Genomic DNA, 19,146 nt, shown 5'->3' on the forward strand with positions numbered 1-19,146 from the left:
AAATTAGTAAAATTAAACAAGTAACAACTTTTGTCTTAACGCACGCACCGTGGTCCAATTATTTTAAACTAGCTTTCCGCCCGCGGCTTCGCCCGCGTGGAATTTTGTCTGTCACAGAAAAACTTTATCGCGCGCGTCCCTGTTTCAAAAACCGGGATAAAAACTATCTCTATGCCAAATTTCATCAAAATCGGTTGCGAGGTTTAAGCGGGAAAGCGTAACAGACAGACAGACAGACAGACAGACCAGACAGAGTTACTTTCGCATTTATAATATTAGTTGGGATTTATTGTTTTATTTTTCTACATAAGTAGGTTACTTTTCGGTCACCCTGTATTATTGTAAGTTTTACGCAACCAGTGTTGCCTATTTTTATAATATCTACAAATAAGTACACAAAAGTTAATAAAACTCATTTAACCACAGTTTACCAAAGTGAGATTATTAGAATAATAGAAAAATGTAAATAAGATACGGTATATCCAATACTTGTATTAAGTATCCAATATTATTATGTAAAATAGAAAATAATTGTGTAATTTTAATTCGTACCTACAAATTATTTTAGTTATTATAATAATTTATTGAATTAGCCACGTATTAGTAGATAAAAATTGTTGCATTTGTTTCGTTTTGTAAAATTATTATCAGTATATTAGTTGTATTTATTATACAAGACGGCAATAAAATTCCTGTTTTCTACAATTTGCTTTTATTTTATTACTACCCGTAAAATAAACAAACCCTCAATGAGAGCTTTTTAAGCTCGTGAAACCCAAAAGTAGGCCCTAAAAATTAATAAGTACTTACTTCTTTTGGATTGATGACTTAGTCTGGATTAGATTTTCATTGAAATTTCAGTCTATATAGCTTAATTGTGACATTTCTTGGAGCAGATGTGAATTTGTTTCATGAACCTAAATTGTTGCATTTGGTATAGGTAATATCTTTGACGAGACAATAATACAAATATTATTTAGCGGGTATGCCTTTAGATCAGACCAATCATACTTTTAGGATCTTATTCTAAAGCCTCGTAGTGACTAAGTAAGTCTGGTGAGACTGTAACGTTGCCGTTTGCTGTTTTTTTCACAAATTAATATTTCTTCTCAATATTCTGATTTGCACCGGTGGCGGTTCAATTCCAGTCACCAAGCCGCCAGGAAAAAATCCTTTCTTGCAAGACCACGACTGCTCTGCTATTGAAACAATGGTGAAAGAAAAATTGAAGAAAATTTACGTCACCTAGGTACGTACTTTTAGAAAAGCTAACATTTTGTGGAAAATATTGTCTAACCTGAGTACTTGTAAGGGTAGTTACTAGCTCCAAAAACTATAATAACCTAGAGAATATAGAGAAATTTCATTTTTTTTTCTAAATAAATAAATACAAAGGCTATTAAAAGCAGACTCGCCATTACAACGACGATACATTAATCTACTGAAAAATAGTTTCAGGAAACTTTCACACTGATTTGACATGTTGAATTGTTTCATTGAGTGATCTGGAGAATGTGCCTAGGTACGTATCTATTGTGTAGGTAGGGACTTACTTAGTAATGCTCTATTTATAGCCAGACGAACTTATTATGCGTTCCAGACAATTAGTAAATCTGCCAGAAAAAACTAGACCGTTTCGGTCGTAAAACCGACAGATGACGTGAGCCGCTGGCGAAGGATTTACACAAAAGAGCTGCATGCTACATATGTTTCCGCGTCCAAGGATACTCTTGTACGTCGATAATGTCCGCAAAAAAGTATCCACATAAAAGCCATTGTACGCAGAATTTTTTGCTGTAGTACCCCCCGTGCATTACCATATTGCGTAAGAGGACAAGCATCCGTTCCCACAGTTCGCGACATCTAGTTTCGCCAAAATAATCACGTACAGGCGATTAACCAGCTTTTAACCTGGTGAACAGTCGAGGACCCTTGCTACAGAGGTCTCCAGATTAAATTCGACATCCTTATGTCGATTGAGGAAGGTTGAAATTGGCGGATGTTATTTAGAGTGGTACTCGAGCGTGGATTAGCCACTTTGCGTGGTTAAGTGCGAGCGTTGCTGTGTAGAGATGGGCAGCATCCGTTGGAGCCTGGGAAAATTATGATAACGTCGTGGGTCGCGTCAGCACTTTGTAGACGATCCTAGAGTACAGACAACTACTTAAGTCGCAACATAGAAGCGAATTTTGTGAACTATAGACATGACTTATAACTACCTACTTAATCGAAATCTAAGAGTAATTTATAGGCGATCGGTGTGTAAGGTTTTAATGATGAACTTCCCAATTGTCTAACGCTCTATATGTATACCTAGTTGTAGACATTAAAATATAAATGCAGCTTCATATCTTACTACTACTTATGCACATGGTGGCAAAACAGCGCAGTCATATCTTCTTTCAAAGGGTCGCTACTTTAAAAGTTTTTGTTCCAGTAATTATGCTATGACATGGCTGTCACGAGTTGCTCAATTGCTTCACAAAACCGACATTGTTTGTTCTGTCAGGTGGCTTATTAACATCAAAACAATACTGAAAACCAATGAGGCATGTCAAACACGACAATTATTTGTCCAATCCAGTTTCTCTAATCAACACATGACCTGAATTCGCATACGCTCGGCTACGTCCGAAAGCCAGCGGCCGCCACGCGGGTGGTCCCGTGCTGTCTTTTCTTACGTAAGCATAATTATACCGATTCAAGTAAGGAAGACCATTAGCCTATAAGTGAACGCGTTGGACAAAAAACACATCTAAATCGGCGGTATTCTATGAAATATAATGATGAGAATGCTCAATTTGGAGTGTAATTCTTTCTGGTCACGGTATTTCTAAGAAACTCGTGGCGATGCCGGTGGAATTGAATCGGAAAATTATTGTCATTTTCGTTTTGGATAAAGCTCTTATGTACGGTATGAGTACCAGTTAAACATAAGGTTGTTGTGAAAAGCTATTGTTAAAAACTTGTCTAAGATATGGAGATTTCCCAGATATTCGGGCTTACACGTGTATCTAGCCAGCCATGACGTTAATTAAAAACAAACTTAATTGCGTGACGTGCCTCAATTATATTTTTTTGTGTAAGATTACTAATGCCATTTGACCCTACCTACTTTGTAAGTACATTTTGTAACCATTAAAATAAATACGTGTGATGTCACATTCAGAATGTAAATAATTCTCCACGTTATGTCATGCTGGATACATTCTACTATGTATCAATGAACCTCACGGCATCCGAACAAACAAAAATAATCAAGTTCCCAACTAAATTGCAGTACCGTAATACAGAAAGAAAACAGCTATAATATGGCTAAAGAGCGCAGTACTATTTACCGGATCCAAAGCAATCATCATGGTCGGTAAATGAAGACATCGGCAGACCACCGCGCGGCGAACACGACGCTCCACGCCTCCGAGCGGACTGCGCCCGCGCCGCACGACAAGCTAGGGGTGTGCAATATCAACGGTACGTTTCTAGAAGGCTCAAGAAGAAGAAGACAGCCTAGATTTGCGCTTCTGACATGTCTGATGGGTTTACGAGAGTCAGTAAAGGCAAGGTTTTGTTACTCTGTCGTACAACGTACAACAGTCGACAGTGGATTCAATAGAAGGATAGAACTAAAATTGCGCTTTACGACTCTCGGGTCTCGGCTCGCTAAAGGCAATTATCACATAATATTTTTCTTTATTAATGTCACTCACATACAGTCAGATGATCAGACTGAGTTTGTTCCGGCGTTTCTTCTCAGCACTTGCCATATGTTTGTCTCGAAGCGCTGGTAGGGCCCAAAAGATAAGGAGACATGTAAAGTGCCCCATAAGGGCTACCTTTTTCTTTTTTTTATTATTTTCTATTGACGTTCATAAGTGCCACTTGTGGTCTAAACTGAATAAATATTTTTGATTTTGATTTTGATTTTTTGATTTTGATTTTGGGGAAGTACCTTGTGGCGTTCGGATTTCTGAACGCATCACTGACACAAGCTGTCAAAATTGACGGAACGGGACTTCACATTTTCCCGCTCACTGGGANTTAAAATTCTCCGACATTTCATTTATTTCAGTTGTTCTTCATATTCACTTCTTATTCCGATTCTTCACTGATTTTACTTCATTTTAGTCCATTTATATAAACACCAATTAAAATTTTAACTTATTATTTTATTGCACAGCACTGCCCTAAGGCAGCACTGGCAGGGTCGCCATGTAATGTGGGGACCGGGAGTTGACAATGAAAGAGTGTATACTGTGCGATGCTAGTATATTTGAGTGGGTCAGTTTACGCAGCAACGTCAAATATATAGTCTTAATTTATGTTAGTGTGAGGGTGGCGCATACACATACTACACGATTGTGTCGTTTTTTTGCGAATTACCTTCCAGCTCCATCATTAGACCCTGATTACTATATACAATTAAAGTACTCATCAATACAAAACGAACGAGCCCAAACTCGATGGATTTAAAGACCTGGAACTTGCTTTCCACAACTGCAAGAATAGCCTGACCGAAGCAACCTTGTTAGCTCACCCAGCTCCATATGCATCCCTTGGACTTTTCACTGACGCATCCAGTTCCCACATTGGCGCAGCACTTCAACAGAAAATAAATGGCGAATGGCAGCCCCTCGCATTCTTCAGTAAAAAGTTGAGCCCACCGCAAACGCAGTGGCCAACTTATTACAGAGAATTATTAGCTGTCTACGAAAGTGTCCAGCATTTTCGCCACATTCTCGAAGTGCAGCATACTACCATCTTTACGGACCACAAACCACTTCTGTACGCGTTCGCACAGCGTCGAGAAAAGCTCCCTCCACCTCAGCTTAATCAACTATCTTTTATTGGTCAATTCACCACAGACATCCAATACATCAGAGGAGAAGAAAACGTAGTAGCTGATGCCATGTCGCGGATCGAAGCCATAACGTTTGAAGAAGACCATCAAGCCCTGGCAAGATCACAAGACAAGGATCCGGAACTTGCAGACCTACTTACTACTTCATCCTCTAGTCTGCAACTTTCCAAAATCATTCTTCCAGGAAGCGACACGGCTGTTTTCTGCGATGTTTCTACTGGGAAGCCTCGGCCGTATTTAACCCCTCCATTCCGTCGTGCAGCATTTGACATGCTGCACAACTTGAGTCATCCTGGCGTACGAGCGACATCCCGCCTCATAACAGACCGATACGTCTGGCCTTCTATCAAGAAAGATTGCCGTCGTTGGGCCCAATCTTGCGCAGCTTGCCAACGCAGCAAGGTCTCAAGGCACAACTCAGCACCACTCGGAAGTTTTGATGAACCATCAGGCCGTTTTTCTCATGTCCACATTGACATCATCGGTCCCTTGCCAGTCTGTAACGATTTCCGCTATTGCTTAACAGCCATAGACAGAGTCTCTCGATGGCCAGAAGCTTGGCCAATGCGGTCCATCACGNGTGGGTCTTAATTCAGCTTGCAAGATTCCACCCATACAAATATGAGCCAGTCACTGTAATATGACGTCACGCGCATAAAATGGCGGGCTGGCCGCCGCCCGCACTTTAAAATTCAATATCTTGGAAACTAATTGACGTATCGAAATAATTCTTTCACGTGTATTTTTTATTTTTAACAGAGAATACAGAAAGCTAAAAAACAAAATTAGTGAACATTCTTCATTATCTAATAACAAAAGTTAATGTGTGAAATTGTACATGACTCACAGCAATTGGATTTGATTCCATTGGGAATGCGTTAGGAATGCACTTTTAAATTGATATTCATCGGGCATATTAAAACAATGGCCGTTAACAACAATCACTGGAGGATGTAAATTATAATTGCATTATTCAGATACACTCAGCATGAAATAGAAATGAAAAGAGCATTGTTGAAAAAATATGCAATACAGCATATTGTGTTTGTAATCTTAAAACATCTGTTTGACAACAAAATCAGTGTTTGTTGCAATGTTTTTATAAAAACAATGTCTTTCTATACTGTCACAGAAATTATAAAGTATTCAAAGTACGACATATTAATAACATCTTAAATAACAGAGAAGTAAATTACTGAAGAGAATAATAAGCTTTAATAAGTACCCTCTGGTTTTTTAGACATTAGAAATTCTAAATATAAAAGTTTTGACTAAACAAAATATCTCACCCTGGCTCCACAAATGCTGATTTTGTGCACAAAGTCGGCTTCGGGCGGCACATACGCCTTACGCCGCTCCTCAAGCTCTGGCGATGGGATTAAGCCAACAACTTCAGGGTTTTCTACATGGCTTGCTTGCCACCAGTTGGGGTCTTTTCTATCTGATACCTAAAACATAATTAGTATGTATTAGTATAGATAAGAGCAGCAATATAAAGTGAAAATAATTCAAAGTTATAAAGCCTTTACAGATTAGTTTCAAAGTTTTGTGTACTTCTCAGTTTTGTCTATACTTACTTGTAAAATATCTCCTCTTTTAAATTCTAATCCTATTTCCTTACATGGCAATAATGTATCTTCTTTAGGGTCATAGTCAAATAATGCTCTCATATAGCACTGTAAAATAAAAAGCAAAATGTTACATGACAAAACTCTAATAATTTCATGAATAGAATATAATTTTGTCTAGGAATAATACTGAAAATACTTACAGTAAGTTTATTGCTTAATTGATTATTCTTATCCTTTAAATTAGGTCCAACTTTGAGTGATACTCTATCATTGGGCTTAGATACGGCCTCCTTGAGCTGGTCTTCGGAGTTTATCTGCACTCCGTCTACTTCGAGCAAGACATCTCCAACTGAGAGCAGGGCCTGCTTGGCCGCAGCACTACCCGCTAATATCCTAGCTACTATTAACTGTCCATGTTCGTCTGTTGTTACCTGTTATTGACAAACATTTTGTAAATTAAACATTATTTTTTTAAAATCTCCCGCCCAATTTTCACATAGTTTATGGAGTATTGTAATAAGATAAGTCTTGTTTTAGTATGTTAGAAATATCATATTTTGGGCATAAAAATAATATTGAAACTATTCGATTTTTTAACTCTAATTTTATGACTCTCATCTCCTACTTGGTTAATTATTCAACATAGTAATAACTAACTCTATCTCATTTCCTTATCTAATTACCTTTATGGTAATTCTTCATTATTGTAATAATAACATAAGTAACTTACAGTTAACCCTAATGGTTGTCCAGGCACTTTTCTAAGGCCAACTACTTTGACGGTTTCTATTGGCATGTCTCCGTTCTCCTCAGGACTGTCTGCACCTTCAGCGATGTTTTTACTCTCCTCGTCCTTCACAGCTGCTTTCTCATCGATGCCTGAACCTCGTTCAAGCCAAATGGCACCTATTTGGTCATGAGCGTCTATTAGTGCCTGTAAAAAGTTGTAAATTGCATTATTTGTTTAAAATGCAAGAAAAGGAATCACTTTCACTTAAATACATTGATTCAGGAAGGTTAAATAGCATTTATTTGGGCTTAAAATTGTAAAAGTTCATGGTAATAAAAGGTACAGAGCATTGGAAGTAGTAAAACATGAAAATAACCAACTGGCGCGCCCTAGTTGTTCCAGTAAGAATCTAATTCGAATCTTCAGCATACTAGAGTACGATAAGGTGTAGGCGTGTCTAATTTCGAGGCTGGCTTACCCTAAAGTGAACCCGCGACAACAAAATCGCGAGCTCCGCTTGTTCGATAGTCCGAATGTTGTTCCCTCGGTACTCGCTCAGCGACTTTATTATGGTAACGTTGCCAAGCGACGCGGGCTTCACCACCAAATCTTCCTCCGATTCTATAGACTGTAAACACAACACTCACCAGTAATTAACCCAATCAAGTTTAACGACACTCCAAAATATGGAAACCGATAGGCGTGGCACTTGTTGTTATGTTTCTTGAATGAAAAGTTGCGAAGTAATGTCGATGCACTGAACTGCGATGGTTAATGGAGCGTCACAGTGAATGCAAATAAATTTCGTTGCGTACAGGTGAAGAAATAATTTATAAACAAAGTAATCGTTCGAAATTGATACAATGGGCAGCCGAAACTTGATTTCACATCAAACATCACTCTTCCTCCCGTACGCTTTGTACGACTGACAGTTATATTAACAGAATATTTTGTAGTAAAAGCAAATATTTATTTCATAAAATAATCTTTAATGTCTTGCAATAGTGTTTAAATTAGAATAACAAGGAGAGTTACTTAATTCATTCATAACATTACTAGAAAGGAGGTAACGTCATGTGTCAAAATGACAATGGTGCCAACCCAACGCCATGAATGAGAAGTGCACAGTGGGGCATTCGGCAAAAAACCTTCGCTGGCAACTTGGTCCATAATAAATGACCATTTTATGGTCATGGCCAGATAATAATTAATCCTTAATCCATACAATTCGTAATAGGTTGAGTTTTCAGCGAAGCATGATTAATAATTACATAAGAAGAATTACTTAATTACCTCACATCTTCTTCCAAAATCCGGGCTTTCTACTATGCTCTTCAAAAATATTACTTCATGGTTATTGAGATCATCTTCAGGTTTAGGTTCTTCTTTCTCTGAAATAAAACATTTCGTAAAGTATTTGCCAACCAACAAAAGGGCAAAAACGAAATTGAATCTGCTTTTGGAGTGCTGGCATTGTATGACAAGGGAGGGATTAGTACTGCATAGAGAGGGATGTCTGAAAACGAAAAACGTAGGGCCTATTACATTTTTTTTATTGCAATACGATTATTTAAATGTAATAAAGGGTTTGTTTGTGACACAAAAAAATCGTAAAGGTGAACCTGTTTTCCCGCGCGACCGATTCGAGGACATAAAAGGTCACGCACGCCATCATTTTTTGTAACTTATCAATCTGTTGTTATTAAATTGGGCGGGGGTTGGGGCGCGTGGTCCCGAGGGCATGTGGTATGAAATTGAGGACAGTGATACAGGCATAACAGGGTTGTTTGGTAAGTAATTTGATTCAGCAAATTACTGAAGGAATTACAAAAATCATTATAATGTGTGTTATTAAGTATCACGATGATACTATTTTGAAAAATTAGTTACAATTATTGCTGTATGCTCTTTGTCGTAGATTACGTGTTGAATAATGCACCGTAGTAGTAGTAGCTTATAAATAATAATATTTCTTTTTTTAACTATGAAGTTATATTGCAGGCGTAAGCGTAACTAAGTACGTGGTAATAGCTCTTCAAGGTGTGGTGAGACCGTGAGATATGACAATTAATTAGTACAAACACAAATCAAAACGTAGAAGGGTGCGACTCTGTTGCGAAAATGTTAACAACTTTTTCGACAATTCATAAAATGTTTGTAAAAGCACAGATTAATAATAATAAGCAAAGGTCGTTATATTCGAGCAGCGAAATAGCTCCAGATGATTGTTTCAGTAACTACTTTACAAAACCATTGTCGATGAAAAGTTTGTCTAAAAACCTTTGGAATTTGAACTTTGTGGTTTCGTAAAGTAACACCTATTTACTTACACTTTTAAGTTAATTAGCTACCTACTAAGTAACTACCTTAATAAAAACAAAATAGAATAGGTAAGTGGGTATTATAAACGGCACTATTTTACTGTCTGTTTAGGTACCAAACTGTTTCAGTCTCTGTGGTAAAGTTGATATAGATAGGGGAGACTGGGGCTGGTCCTAACAAATNCTATACACTAATGGAAATAACAAGCTATGACATGACCCCAATTGGTTTTAGTGGTTTGAATGTAAATTACGTACTGGAAAAATATGAATTGAGGGAAGTATTGTGATTATTAAGTATTTATAAAACAACTAGCTGACCCGGCGAACTTTGTTCCGCCTTAATGGAAATAAATAACGGGATAAAAAGTCCTATGTCCTTCTCCTGGCTCTAAACTACCTCCCTGACAATTTTCAGCTAAATCGGTTCAGCCGTTCTTGAGTTATAAGCGAAGTAACTAACACGACTTTCTTTTATATACAGGGTGTCCCAAAAACAATGGATAACCCTNGAAACCCCAAAGACCTTTGACACTTCAAAGGTCAGCAATAATTATTGTGAATTATTAGGCAAATCTTATTGTAGATACAATAATACTTCATGTTAAATGTGTTCAAGATTAGTTTTGAATAACTTTAAAATATTAAATAAATTCAGCAAAGTAAGAATATTTTTAGAGAACCACTGAATTGAAGAAAGAAATCAATCGATTGGTGATGAAGTTTTAGCGTGTAGGTACCTCATGTTTTTGTTACTTTTCATCCAAATAACATCAACAGATTTCAAAACACTAGCCAAAAAGTGTCACGCGCGACTGTTTTGATCCAACGCCAGTATTGGGGTATTGGGGTGTCAGGCGTCGCGTTGTTCTCCGAACTTTCGCAATGTCAGACACGACAAACGTCAAGCGAAAATACCAGAACATTTGGTAAACAGACACAACCGCTGGCTAGTGATCCGCTTAAGGCCCAGTTTCCACCAAAACAGAGAGATGTTGTAACCTATCAGATTTCGTTATTTCCTCATCGCCTCTCCGCTCAGCTGAGGTTCGTTTGGTTTATTATTATTAATCCGATTGGTTTATTCAAACACATCTCCTTTCCTCTTCATTTTAGTGGAAAATTAGCCTTATGGATTATAACGATGCAGCATGATTTCCCATGAGAAAACGCCTAAGTATACGATTTCGGGAAAGTCTACTTTTTGACCACAGCAAGCAAGCATTTTGGGGAAATTCAATTAAAGTGAAAGCTGTGCAAAGGTAACGGAACTATTCCCACCTCTCGTTCCCAGCGCTGCAACTAGCCAGGATACAGCTTGACCGTCAATAAAAACAATCGTTCAACTTCCCTCCAGTGCAAAGCGCAAAGGTAGGTAAGTAAGTTACCTACTCAAAATCAATTCTGTAGGTACCTATTCTACTCAGCAGTAGAAAGTTATCCCTCGAAAATTATATGGCTTAGCAACAACGTTAATATTCCGCCTATCACTTTGGACAGCTAGCGGTACTTGTAGGCTCATAAATAAAAAAGGAAAATATTTCTTATAACGCTTACAGACAAAATAAACAACGAATCGTTTGTCCCTTTGCCTTGAACTCGGCTTCAAAGCCACGATCAATATTTTCAGATCCTTGAATATTCACATGACGGTTAATAATAAATAATTCTTTACTTATTTATTACAGTTCTATTCTACTAATAATGTTACAGGAAAGTTCAAGAGGATGGATCGATTTAGTTACATTTTTTTTTCACTTACACGCAAAATCTACCATTAACCATCTACATAGGCAGATATGGCTGTAAATTAATAATATTAACAAATATTTAATTTGAAATTAACGCACAATGTGATGAATCATGTTCTCAGTATGCAAAGATTTTCTCAGAACGGATTTCGCTTCTCCCCGAACCCTCGGAAACAAAATCATGGGTTGGTTTACCTACATAATTTTCTACGGCAGTGATTGCCTAAATTTCACGAAAATTCCCAAAAACGGCACCAACCAAGAACTGTTGAATAGAATCTCATTATAAAGGTACCTACCTACTCACAAAGTAACAGCTTTATGATAATAAGCTCTACCAGTAGAGCTAATGGAATTCCGTCGAATAATTTGTATACCCTTGTTAAAACTAAAATACCTAATTCCAAACTGCCGAATATTCCAATAGTTCCAATATATCCAAAATTCATAGCACAGTTTTTCAGTAGCGAATACCCCTACTAAGTATACCTACTATTGCCCGCTCCACTTCCATTTTATAGTTCCCCTGGAAATAATTCATTTCGATGGAATGACTGCCACTTTAAGAAATGGAATCGTTTGTGTTCCTTACTAGAAATTTGCCTCGCAGCTCAGTTTTATGGATAATATATAGGTTTTCGGCTTTAAACCTGCGGCACTAAATTTACTTTTACTACATTTTGGGTCACGCAAAAACTAGTAGCAATGAGTATTTATTGGGTTGAGAAGTAATGACTTGACTGAAAACTACCGTGTCATAAATCATAATGAAAATGTTTATATTTCCAATAACCTTAGCAATCTTTAAAAGCAAGACAAATAGTAGGAATCCAAACAAATAAAATAAACAGGTATATTTCTGTTCCATAAAAACTCTAGTTGCGAGTGGCAAAGTAACAAAACCGAACCACAGAAATATTCTGCTATACCTACTTACAAAATGTAAGGTCAAGTAGGTACAAAAGATCACAGCAAAGAAAGACAAAAGAATCCACATTATAGTAAACGTCTCCCAGCCTGCAGACCAATACTAAGTAATTAGGCCCATAAGCGGCCGCAATGGACAACTTATTGTCCAATATTCATGTCTATATAGATACTATCTCGGCCCAGAGGATGGTTATTAGAGGATCGGAAACAAATCATGGCGTACGTGCCCCGATAAGCCACTATAGTTATGGAAATGGACACGCTTATACCACCAATAAATATGAATCTGTATTATTATTTTCATATGAACGGACATTGAATAGCCATCAATATGAGCATGTCAGCCGCCATTGATATTCATGTGTGATGGAGTTATTTGTGTCACCTATTATGATTAACCTTTTTGATTTAAATGTAATGTAAATATATTGCAAACGTAGTTTCAGTAATGACTTTTTGAACACAATAAGTTCTATAAATTAAAATCCCACGTTGGGCACCAATTAGTTTTTTTAAGTGGGGTACGTTATTACAGTATGTAAGATTATTAGAATTATAATCTTTAAAAAGGTTTTATCATGTAGTAGGCACAAAGTGGATACGTACGAGTACTTATTCTTTAAGTCTGAAAAGTGAAATTGGCGCCCAACGTGGGACTTTCAACTTGCTTTAAATTAAAATTTAAGTATATCAACAAAGACAGCACCCCAAATAAAAGCAGATCATGGCAATACATTACTCGCATTGCATGCTTTAATCGAAACGAGCGCAACTCGCGTCGCTAGACATTAATAAGTAAAAAGCGTAACAGTTTGGCGGCAAAATGAAATATAACGGCAATAAAGTTGGAAATAATACTCATATTTCTCGGTTACCGCCCCTAGCGGGACTTGGATTGAGGCGGTCGGCTGGACAAATCCCTTAAAGTTCTGAGCATTCAAAGCATTCTAAAATACAAGAATATTATCAGTCGGCTGTAAAAATAATACTTTCACTGTCAAAGATACGTCTAGTAGAGCTGTTCTCAACCCTAGATTTCTTTATTGAATATTAAACGCGCAACAATTTTATATATTAAGTGCCAAGTTTCATCGGATTCTTAAAAAGTTTCAGTAGGTATCTGATTGATGAAAACCAGCTACTTACCTAAGATACTTTAATTACACCAAACGAATGAGACTTTTGAAACTAAAGGTACTTTCTCTGCCAGATACTTAATATAATATTGTTCCTAAGAGGCAATAGCCTATATATATAGGAACTTTATGAAACAGCGATTTTTTTATTATTGTTTTTATTAGCAATTCAAGATGCTACACTATTCTTTCAAATAAGTAGGTACCTACCTAATGTTATTATGGTTTACCTATTCTTAAGCAACTTTGCTTCAGAAAACAGTCAAGTAGCCTTCCAGCTTCTCCTACCATCCATTTGATCTCCCACTCCAAGCCTACTAATGACAACCGGGACCTCTTACTAAGCAAATAGCACGAACCTTCTAGCCTGACCGTCGTTAAGTCGAGTGGCTCCGCGCTCCGTCACCAGGTGGCGCATATATCACGGGAACTAATATTCTCTGCTCCTTAGATTCACGAAATAAATCTCTTGAAGCTCCCGAATGCCGTTATCTCGGAAAGTTGTTACATTTGTAAAGCTTTTGTTGTTTTTCGGCACGTTGATTGAGTGGTGAAACGAAATAAAGGTGGGCGGTTTAATGAAGTTACTTTATTAATAAATTACTTTAATACAAATTTAAGAAATGTAACGTTACCCTTTTCTTTTACTTTAAAGTTTGTTATAAATCTTGTTGGATTATTTGGAGCAGGTTGGAATTCAAAAATAAGTACTTGGGTACCTATAGATATGTAGGTACTAACTATAGAGGCTCTGGATTCGATTACTTCGTTTATTCAATAACTATTTCAGATGTGAACGATCAGATGCAGATGTGCCTTATCGAGGAGCAAAGGTTTCAGTCATCAAAGCAAAACTTAAAACTAAAATAACTTTTTAAAGAATAGAACACAAATGCAAGAAATTCCAAGAATGTGCTACAATATTTTCGTTAATAAGTAAGTTAATTGGCAATGTTATTAACAGCTCCAAATTACCGTGACTTAAGTATTAATTTCATATTAATTTAAACCTTAAACCTTCAACCTCCAAGCTCTTCTAAGAAAAAGGGTCTTTCTTGACAACGTAAATGAGGGTTCTGTAAGATCCTAAAGGGTTATGTTTTCATTGTAAGGTCCGGAACCCTAAAACAACTAATTTGGCTGTTAGCCATCGAATTGTATGCACGTTGTAAAGCGCTCTACACTATATTCCAAACACATCCCTTATTAAGGACGAAGCACACTTATCAACCCGGAAACGGATCGTAACCTTATCAACTCAAGGCATGTCAGTATTATTTGCATAAACCTCCGTACCTACTGCGACATATTACTTCTCCGTAACGTAAACTCTTCGCCTCGCGGTTGACAGCGCGGCTATAGGCGACACGATGTTGTTTCAGGTTGATAAGTGTGCTACGACCTTTAGGCACCACAGGATGCAAATAACTACTAATTTACTTAAAATAACAACGCAGTCAACGTTTTTTTTTAGTTCCATGTACCTACTTTAAGTAGTCATACTTTTTCAAATAACGTAAGGTAAATCATAAACTAATGAGACCTAACTGAAAGAACAAACAATATCGTTTATTCAACCCTTTATCGTGGCCAATTACCAAAACAGTCGAAAAGCGAAGGCATAAAGAAACTCCACGAAAAAAGTTAAAGTTAAACCGTGAACAGGAAAAGCCGTCGTTTATTGTTTTTACTCGCGTTATTTCAAAACTCTTTTGGGCACAAAGAACTTTTTTACCCTCGATTTTAGATCTACCTACTTAATTAGAATGTCTACCTACTCGTTTTCGTTAAAATGACTAATCAAAGCTAAAACTCGCGAGTTCGACTCCCTGTCTACTTAATAGTAGGTAATGTTATACATAGGTATTATAGGTATAGTCTAAGAAGTACCTAAGCATATTACAATAATTAGGTGGATTGTGGACACGCATTTGGCCGGGTTTTCGAGCTCTTAGGAAATATTATGTAATGAAAAGAAAATATTCAGAATCTGCTAATTGTATTTGCTTCAGTTTGAAATGGAAAAATAAAAACACCAAAATTACATTAATTTTGAAATACACAACAAAAACCCAGTAAGTCAGCAAGTACAAAAAACATTTTGTATGATTACAGTAATTAATAAAACACATACAATAAGATAATGCTATATTATCATAATAACAATCTACATTATTTGTATTAACTAAGTATCTATTTAGATTTGGCTTGGACATTTGATAATTTAGTTGGGTCATATTTGTATGTCTTTTGAAGGGGTCCCTTGCCAGCTTTAGTGAAAATCAACTCGTCAATTCGCTGTCTCTCTGCTAGTTCTTTGGAGATCTTCATGTTAGTCCAAGAATCTTTTGCTCCATCGATAAAACCTTTTTTCTTGATTGGCAAGGAGTCTGCACTGTGTGTGACCATTTTAGGAATATTTAAATACTCTCTGACAGCTGGAATTCTGAGGACACCAACTTGTACAAGTGAAATAAAGTTACTGGAAACCCAGTAACACAGGATTGCTCCCGGGAAATTAATAGTGAAGGGGATCATAATAACGGGCAGTGCTCTGAGGAAGTACTTCATCATCTGCATGTTCTGTGCGTCTAAGCGACCTCCGTCCACACCCAGTTCAATGGTGGCCCACATAGTGGCACTTGTCAGAAGTGGAAGCAAAAAGAATTGATCAGGAACTGTCAAATCTGTAAACCACCACAGCCCTCCTGTAGACAAACTCTCAACAGGACAGTTAGCCATTCCTCTCAGCCCCATGAAAAAGGAAATAAATAGTGGCGCCTGCGCCAATGGCACCAAGACATTCTTCAAGGGATTCAAACCCTTCTCCTTCATAAATGCCATCATTTCTTGAGCGTATCTGGCCGCCTCCAACTGATTGCCAGTCTGTCTTGCTTGTGTCATCTTCATTTGCAATAACTGAATCTCAGGAAGATTGTTATTCATGGCCGCCGAGTTTCTTTGAGACATTATGACTAGCGGAAACATTATAACTCTGACTGCTAAGGTTCCTATCAATATGGCACCCCACCAAGGAACATCTAATGTAATGTGTAGGTACTCCAAGCAGTTCTGTACGAGGCCGACAGGAGACCAGCCCCCGAGGCCCAAACTAGCAAACGTTGGTTCACCATTTGCAGCCAACGACTGAACGGCCTCTGTAATCTCTCCAAAAGCAGAAGGATCAGGCACGGGCGGTGGTTCAGGTATACTTTCTGTAAGAGTTGCAGTTTTCCCGAGATCGCTGCCACCAGTCGAAGCGAATCTCACGGTATTTGCTGAAGAATAAAAGTAATATACCTTCGCTTGCCTAACCTCAATCTTCTCACAAAACAACTTTGAAACGGCACTGCGGCATCCTCGGCGACTGAGTAATTTAAACATTTTCAACACTGTATTAGATCAAGCAAGTAAAATGAAGAAATTAATAATACAAAAGTTTCGTAATATTTACATCGAGGCGCATCTCGCCATTTCAGCAATGTGACATTGACAGCAACCGACACAGATTAAATAATCTTATTTTTGTGACTTTCTTTTTGTAATAATGCCACGGTCATAACCTCGACTTTTTTCATTTGTGAACTTACTGAAACATCTTTGCTTGACAGTCAATTTTAAAACTAAAATCACACGTGTTCTGAACTGTCAATGTCAGTTTTGATTTGTGGAAACCAGTGGAAACACTTGTGGTTTGTGGTGGTAAATAAAATTGAACAGTAAAATTATTATGAAAGTTGTTATAAACAAGTGACGAAATGGCCCACATATCTTACCCATTTAAGAAAACTAACAAAGCGGCATACCAGAAGCCGGCATCAGTAGTTACATCTGATGCTATTTACTGGAAGAAACTTGGTGTAAGTTGGTTACTTTTCTTGCTAGTATTTTTTATTGAAGCTGTATTTGATGCCTTTTACTAACCTGTGCTTATAATATTTCAGTTACCAGTCCTAGTGAAAGAGTTCGGTGCCATTGATTACATAGATTTTAGCCCAGTAGAACCATACTACTTCGCAGCAACATGCTCCGTCCGAGTACAGGTAAAGTACTTAATAGTTCTTCAATAATGACGAAAATATACTGTATTCACTCAGGAGTGAAGTCCTTAATTTTTGCATTAATTTTCCAGGTGTATGACCCAATCACAAAGGTGGTTGCTAAGAATATTTCAAAGTTTGTCGAGGCAGCCTATGGAGCCAGTTTTAGGACGGACGGCCGGCTCATAGTTGCTGGTAGCGAAGAATCAGCTGTGAAATTATTTGATGTCACTTCTAAGAATGTTCTTCGAGTATTTACTGGACACACTGGCCCTGTAAGTATTATTATTCTATCAGTGGTATTAGTACTCCTACTACTAGTACTATCTTTTAAGTTATTTATTTATTGGTAAGACAATACGTAATGAATATCACAATCTTTAATAACAAGTTTTATATTGTATCTTTCAGGTTCACAGAACATTCTTCTCTAAAGACCAAGTCAAAATTCTCAGCTTCTCCGATGACAAATCAGTTGGCTTGTGGGATATTCCAACAGAAGAAAATATTGCCACTTTCTCAGAACACACAGACTATATCAGAGCAGGAGCTGCAAGTCCTATCTCACCAGATATCATCTTATCGGGCAGCTATGACCATACATTAAAACTTTATGACTGTAGATCAAATGAAACTGTCCTAACAGCAAACCATGGAAGCCCAGTGGAATCAGCCATATTCTTACCATCGGGAGGCATATTTGTCAGTGCTGGAGGTACAGAAATCAAAGTGTGGGATATATTCAATGGGGGAAAACTACTTGCCAATATATCACAGCATCACAAAACAGTGACCACACTCCGTTTGGCCAGTAATGGTAGCAGATTAATGTCGGCCTCCCTTGACCGCCATGTTAAAATATATGACATTTCCACCTTCAAAGTGGTCCATAATATTGATTTCCCAAATGCCATTCTGAGTATGGGCATATCAGAACATGATGACACCCTGGCTGTTGGCATGATAGATGGTGTTATTTCCATAAGAAAAAGAGATAAACCTGCACAGCAAAAAGAAGAGAAGAAGGGTCTGTTCAAATTTGCACCTGATCATGTTCAACCAACTGCCACCATTGATACTGTAGTCTCAAACAAAAAAGCTGTTAAAGAGTCAGATTATGATAAGTTCATAAGAAAAATGGAATTTGGTAAAGCCTTGTCTGCTGCGCTGAAAACATATGTAGCTGCTAAGAGTCCAGAAAGAACTGCTGCTGCGTTACAAGAACTACTTAGAAGGAAAGTTTTAAATGTTGCAATGGGTGAACTGAATGAAAAAGACATAGGAGGATTATTAAAGTATTTTAAGAAGAATCTAGGAGAGACAAGGTTCACCAGAACTATTATAGATGCTGCAAATGTGTTTGTAGACGTTTTTGAGAACCAGATCAAGACATTTTCAGAAACTAACTTATTGTTATTCAATTCCCTTCAGCAAGAAATAAAAGATGAAATAGAGGTGTGTAAAAGAGTAAGTGAACTTGAAGGAGCCATAGGTATGCTTTTATCTGCAGGCCAAACGAGTACAACTAGAGATGTTTTAGATTTGAATGAAGCATTCGCTCCATCATCGAAAGCACTCAAAGAAATAGTTATTGATGTCTAATAAATTCTGTATAATTTATTCTGTTTGTTTTTATTATCCTTTTCTCGAGGCTGATAAAAGAGCTTATTTTCATACATATGGCGCCAGTATGTGTACTGGAATCATAGATGAATTAGATTCCCTAAGTAAGACGTAAAGATTTGTAGGATGTAAAAAAATGTTTTCATGGAAAAGGTCGTCACAGGTTAAAGTTACTCTGGTTTAATT

At 37.3% G+C, this 19,146-nt stretch overlaps 3 protein-coding genes across 3 annotated transcripts in view; 1 reads left to right on the plus strand and 2 right to left on the minus strand.

Moving 5' to 3' along the window:
* The window catches only part of LOC114351212 (MAGUK p55 subfamily member 6-like), a 17,536-nt gene extending 3,821 nt beyond the window's left edge, over positions 1-13,715 (minus strand). Inside the window, exons 1-7 of the mRNA XM_028302327.1 lie at positions 13,670-13,715; positions 8,453-8,550; positions 7,638-7,787; positions 7,160-7,363; positions 6,630-6,860; positions 6,436-6,534; positions 6,148-6,306 (exon numbers count right to left, since the gene is read on the minus strand). Coding sequence (XP_028158128.1) covers positions 6,148-6,306; positions 6,436-6,534; positions 6,630-6,860; positions 7,160-7,363; positions 7,638-7,787; positions 8,453-8,550; positions 13,670-13,715 — 987 coding nt within the window. The remainder of the gene's footprint in view (positions 1-6,147; positions 6,307-6,435; positions 6,535-6,629; positions 6,861-7,159; positions 7,364-7,637; positions 7,788-8,452; positions 8,551-13,669) is intronic.
* A 1,699-nt stretch (positions 13,716-15,414) lies between these two features.
* Positions 15,415-16,805, minus strand: OXA1L (OXA1L mitochondrial inner membrane protein). Its single transcript, XM_028302335.1, has one exon. The coding sequence runs from the start codon at positions 16,679-16,681 to the stop codon at positions 15,491-15,493; it is 1,191 nt and encodes a 396-aa protein (XP_028158136.1). The 5' UTR covers positions 16,682-16,805; the 3' UTR covers positions 15,415-15,490.
* Positions 16,806-16,949: 144 nt separating this feature from the next.
* On the plus strand, positions 16,950-18,958 carry LOC114351217 (U3 small nucleolar RNA-associated protein 15 homolog). The gene is made up of 4 exons (XM_028302334.1): positions 16,950-17,157; positions 17,242-17,340; positions 17,430-17,612; positions 17,749-18,958. Exons 1-4 carry the CDS (start codon positions 17,056-17,058, stop codon positions 18,937-18,939), a joined length of 1,575 nt encoding a protein of 524 aa, XP_028158135.1. The 5' UTR covers positions 16,950-17,055; the 3' UTR covers positions 18,940-18,958.
* The last annotated feature ends 188 nt before the right edge of the window (positions 18,959-19,146 follow it).

The sequence above is a fragment of the Ostrinia furnacalis genome, unplaced genomic scaffold, assembly GCF_004193835.3.
Source record: "Ostrinia furnacalis isolate ACB-3 unplaced genomic scaffold, ASM419383v2 OfSCF1110, whole genome shotgun sequence".
NCBI classification, from domain to species: Eukaryota; Metazoa; Arthropoda; class Insecta; order Lepidoptera; family Crambidae; genus Ostrinia; species Ostrinia furnacalis.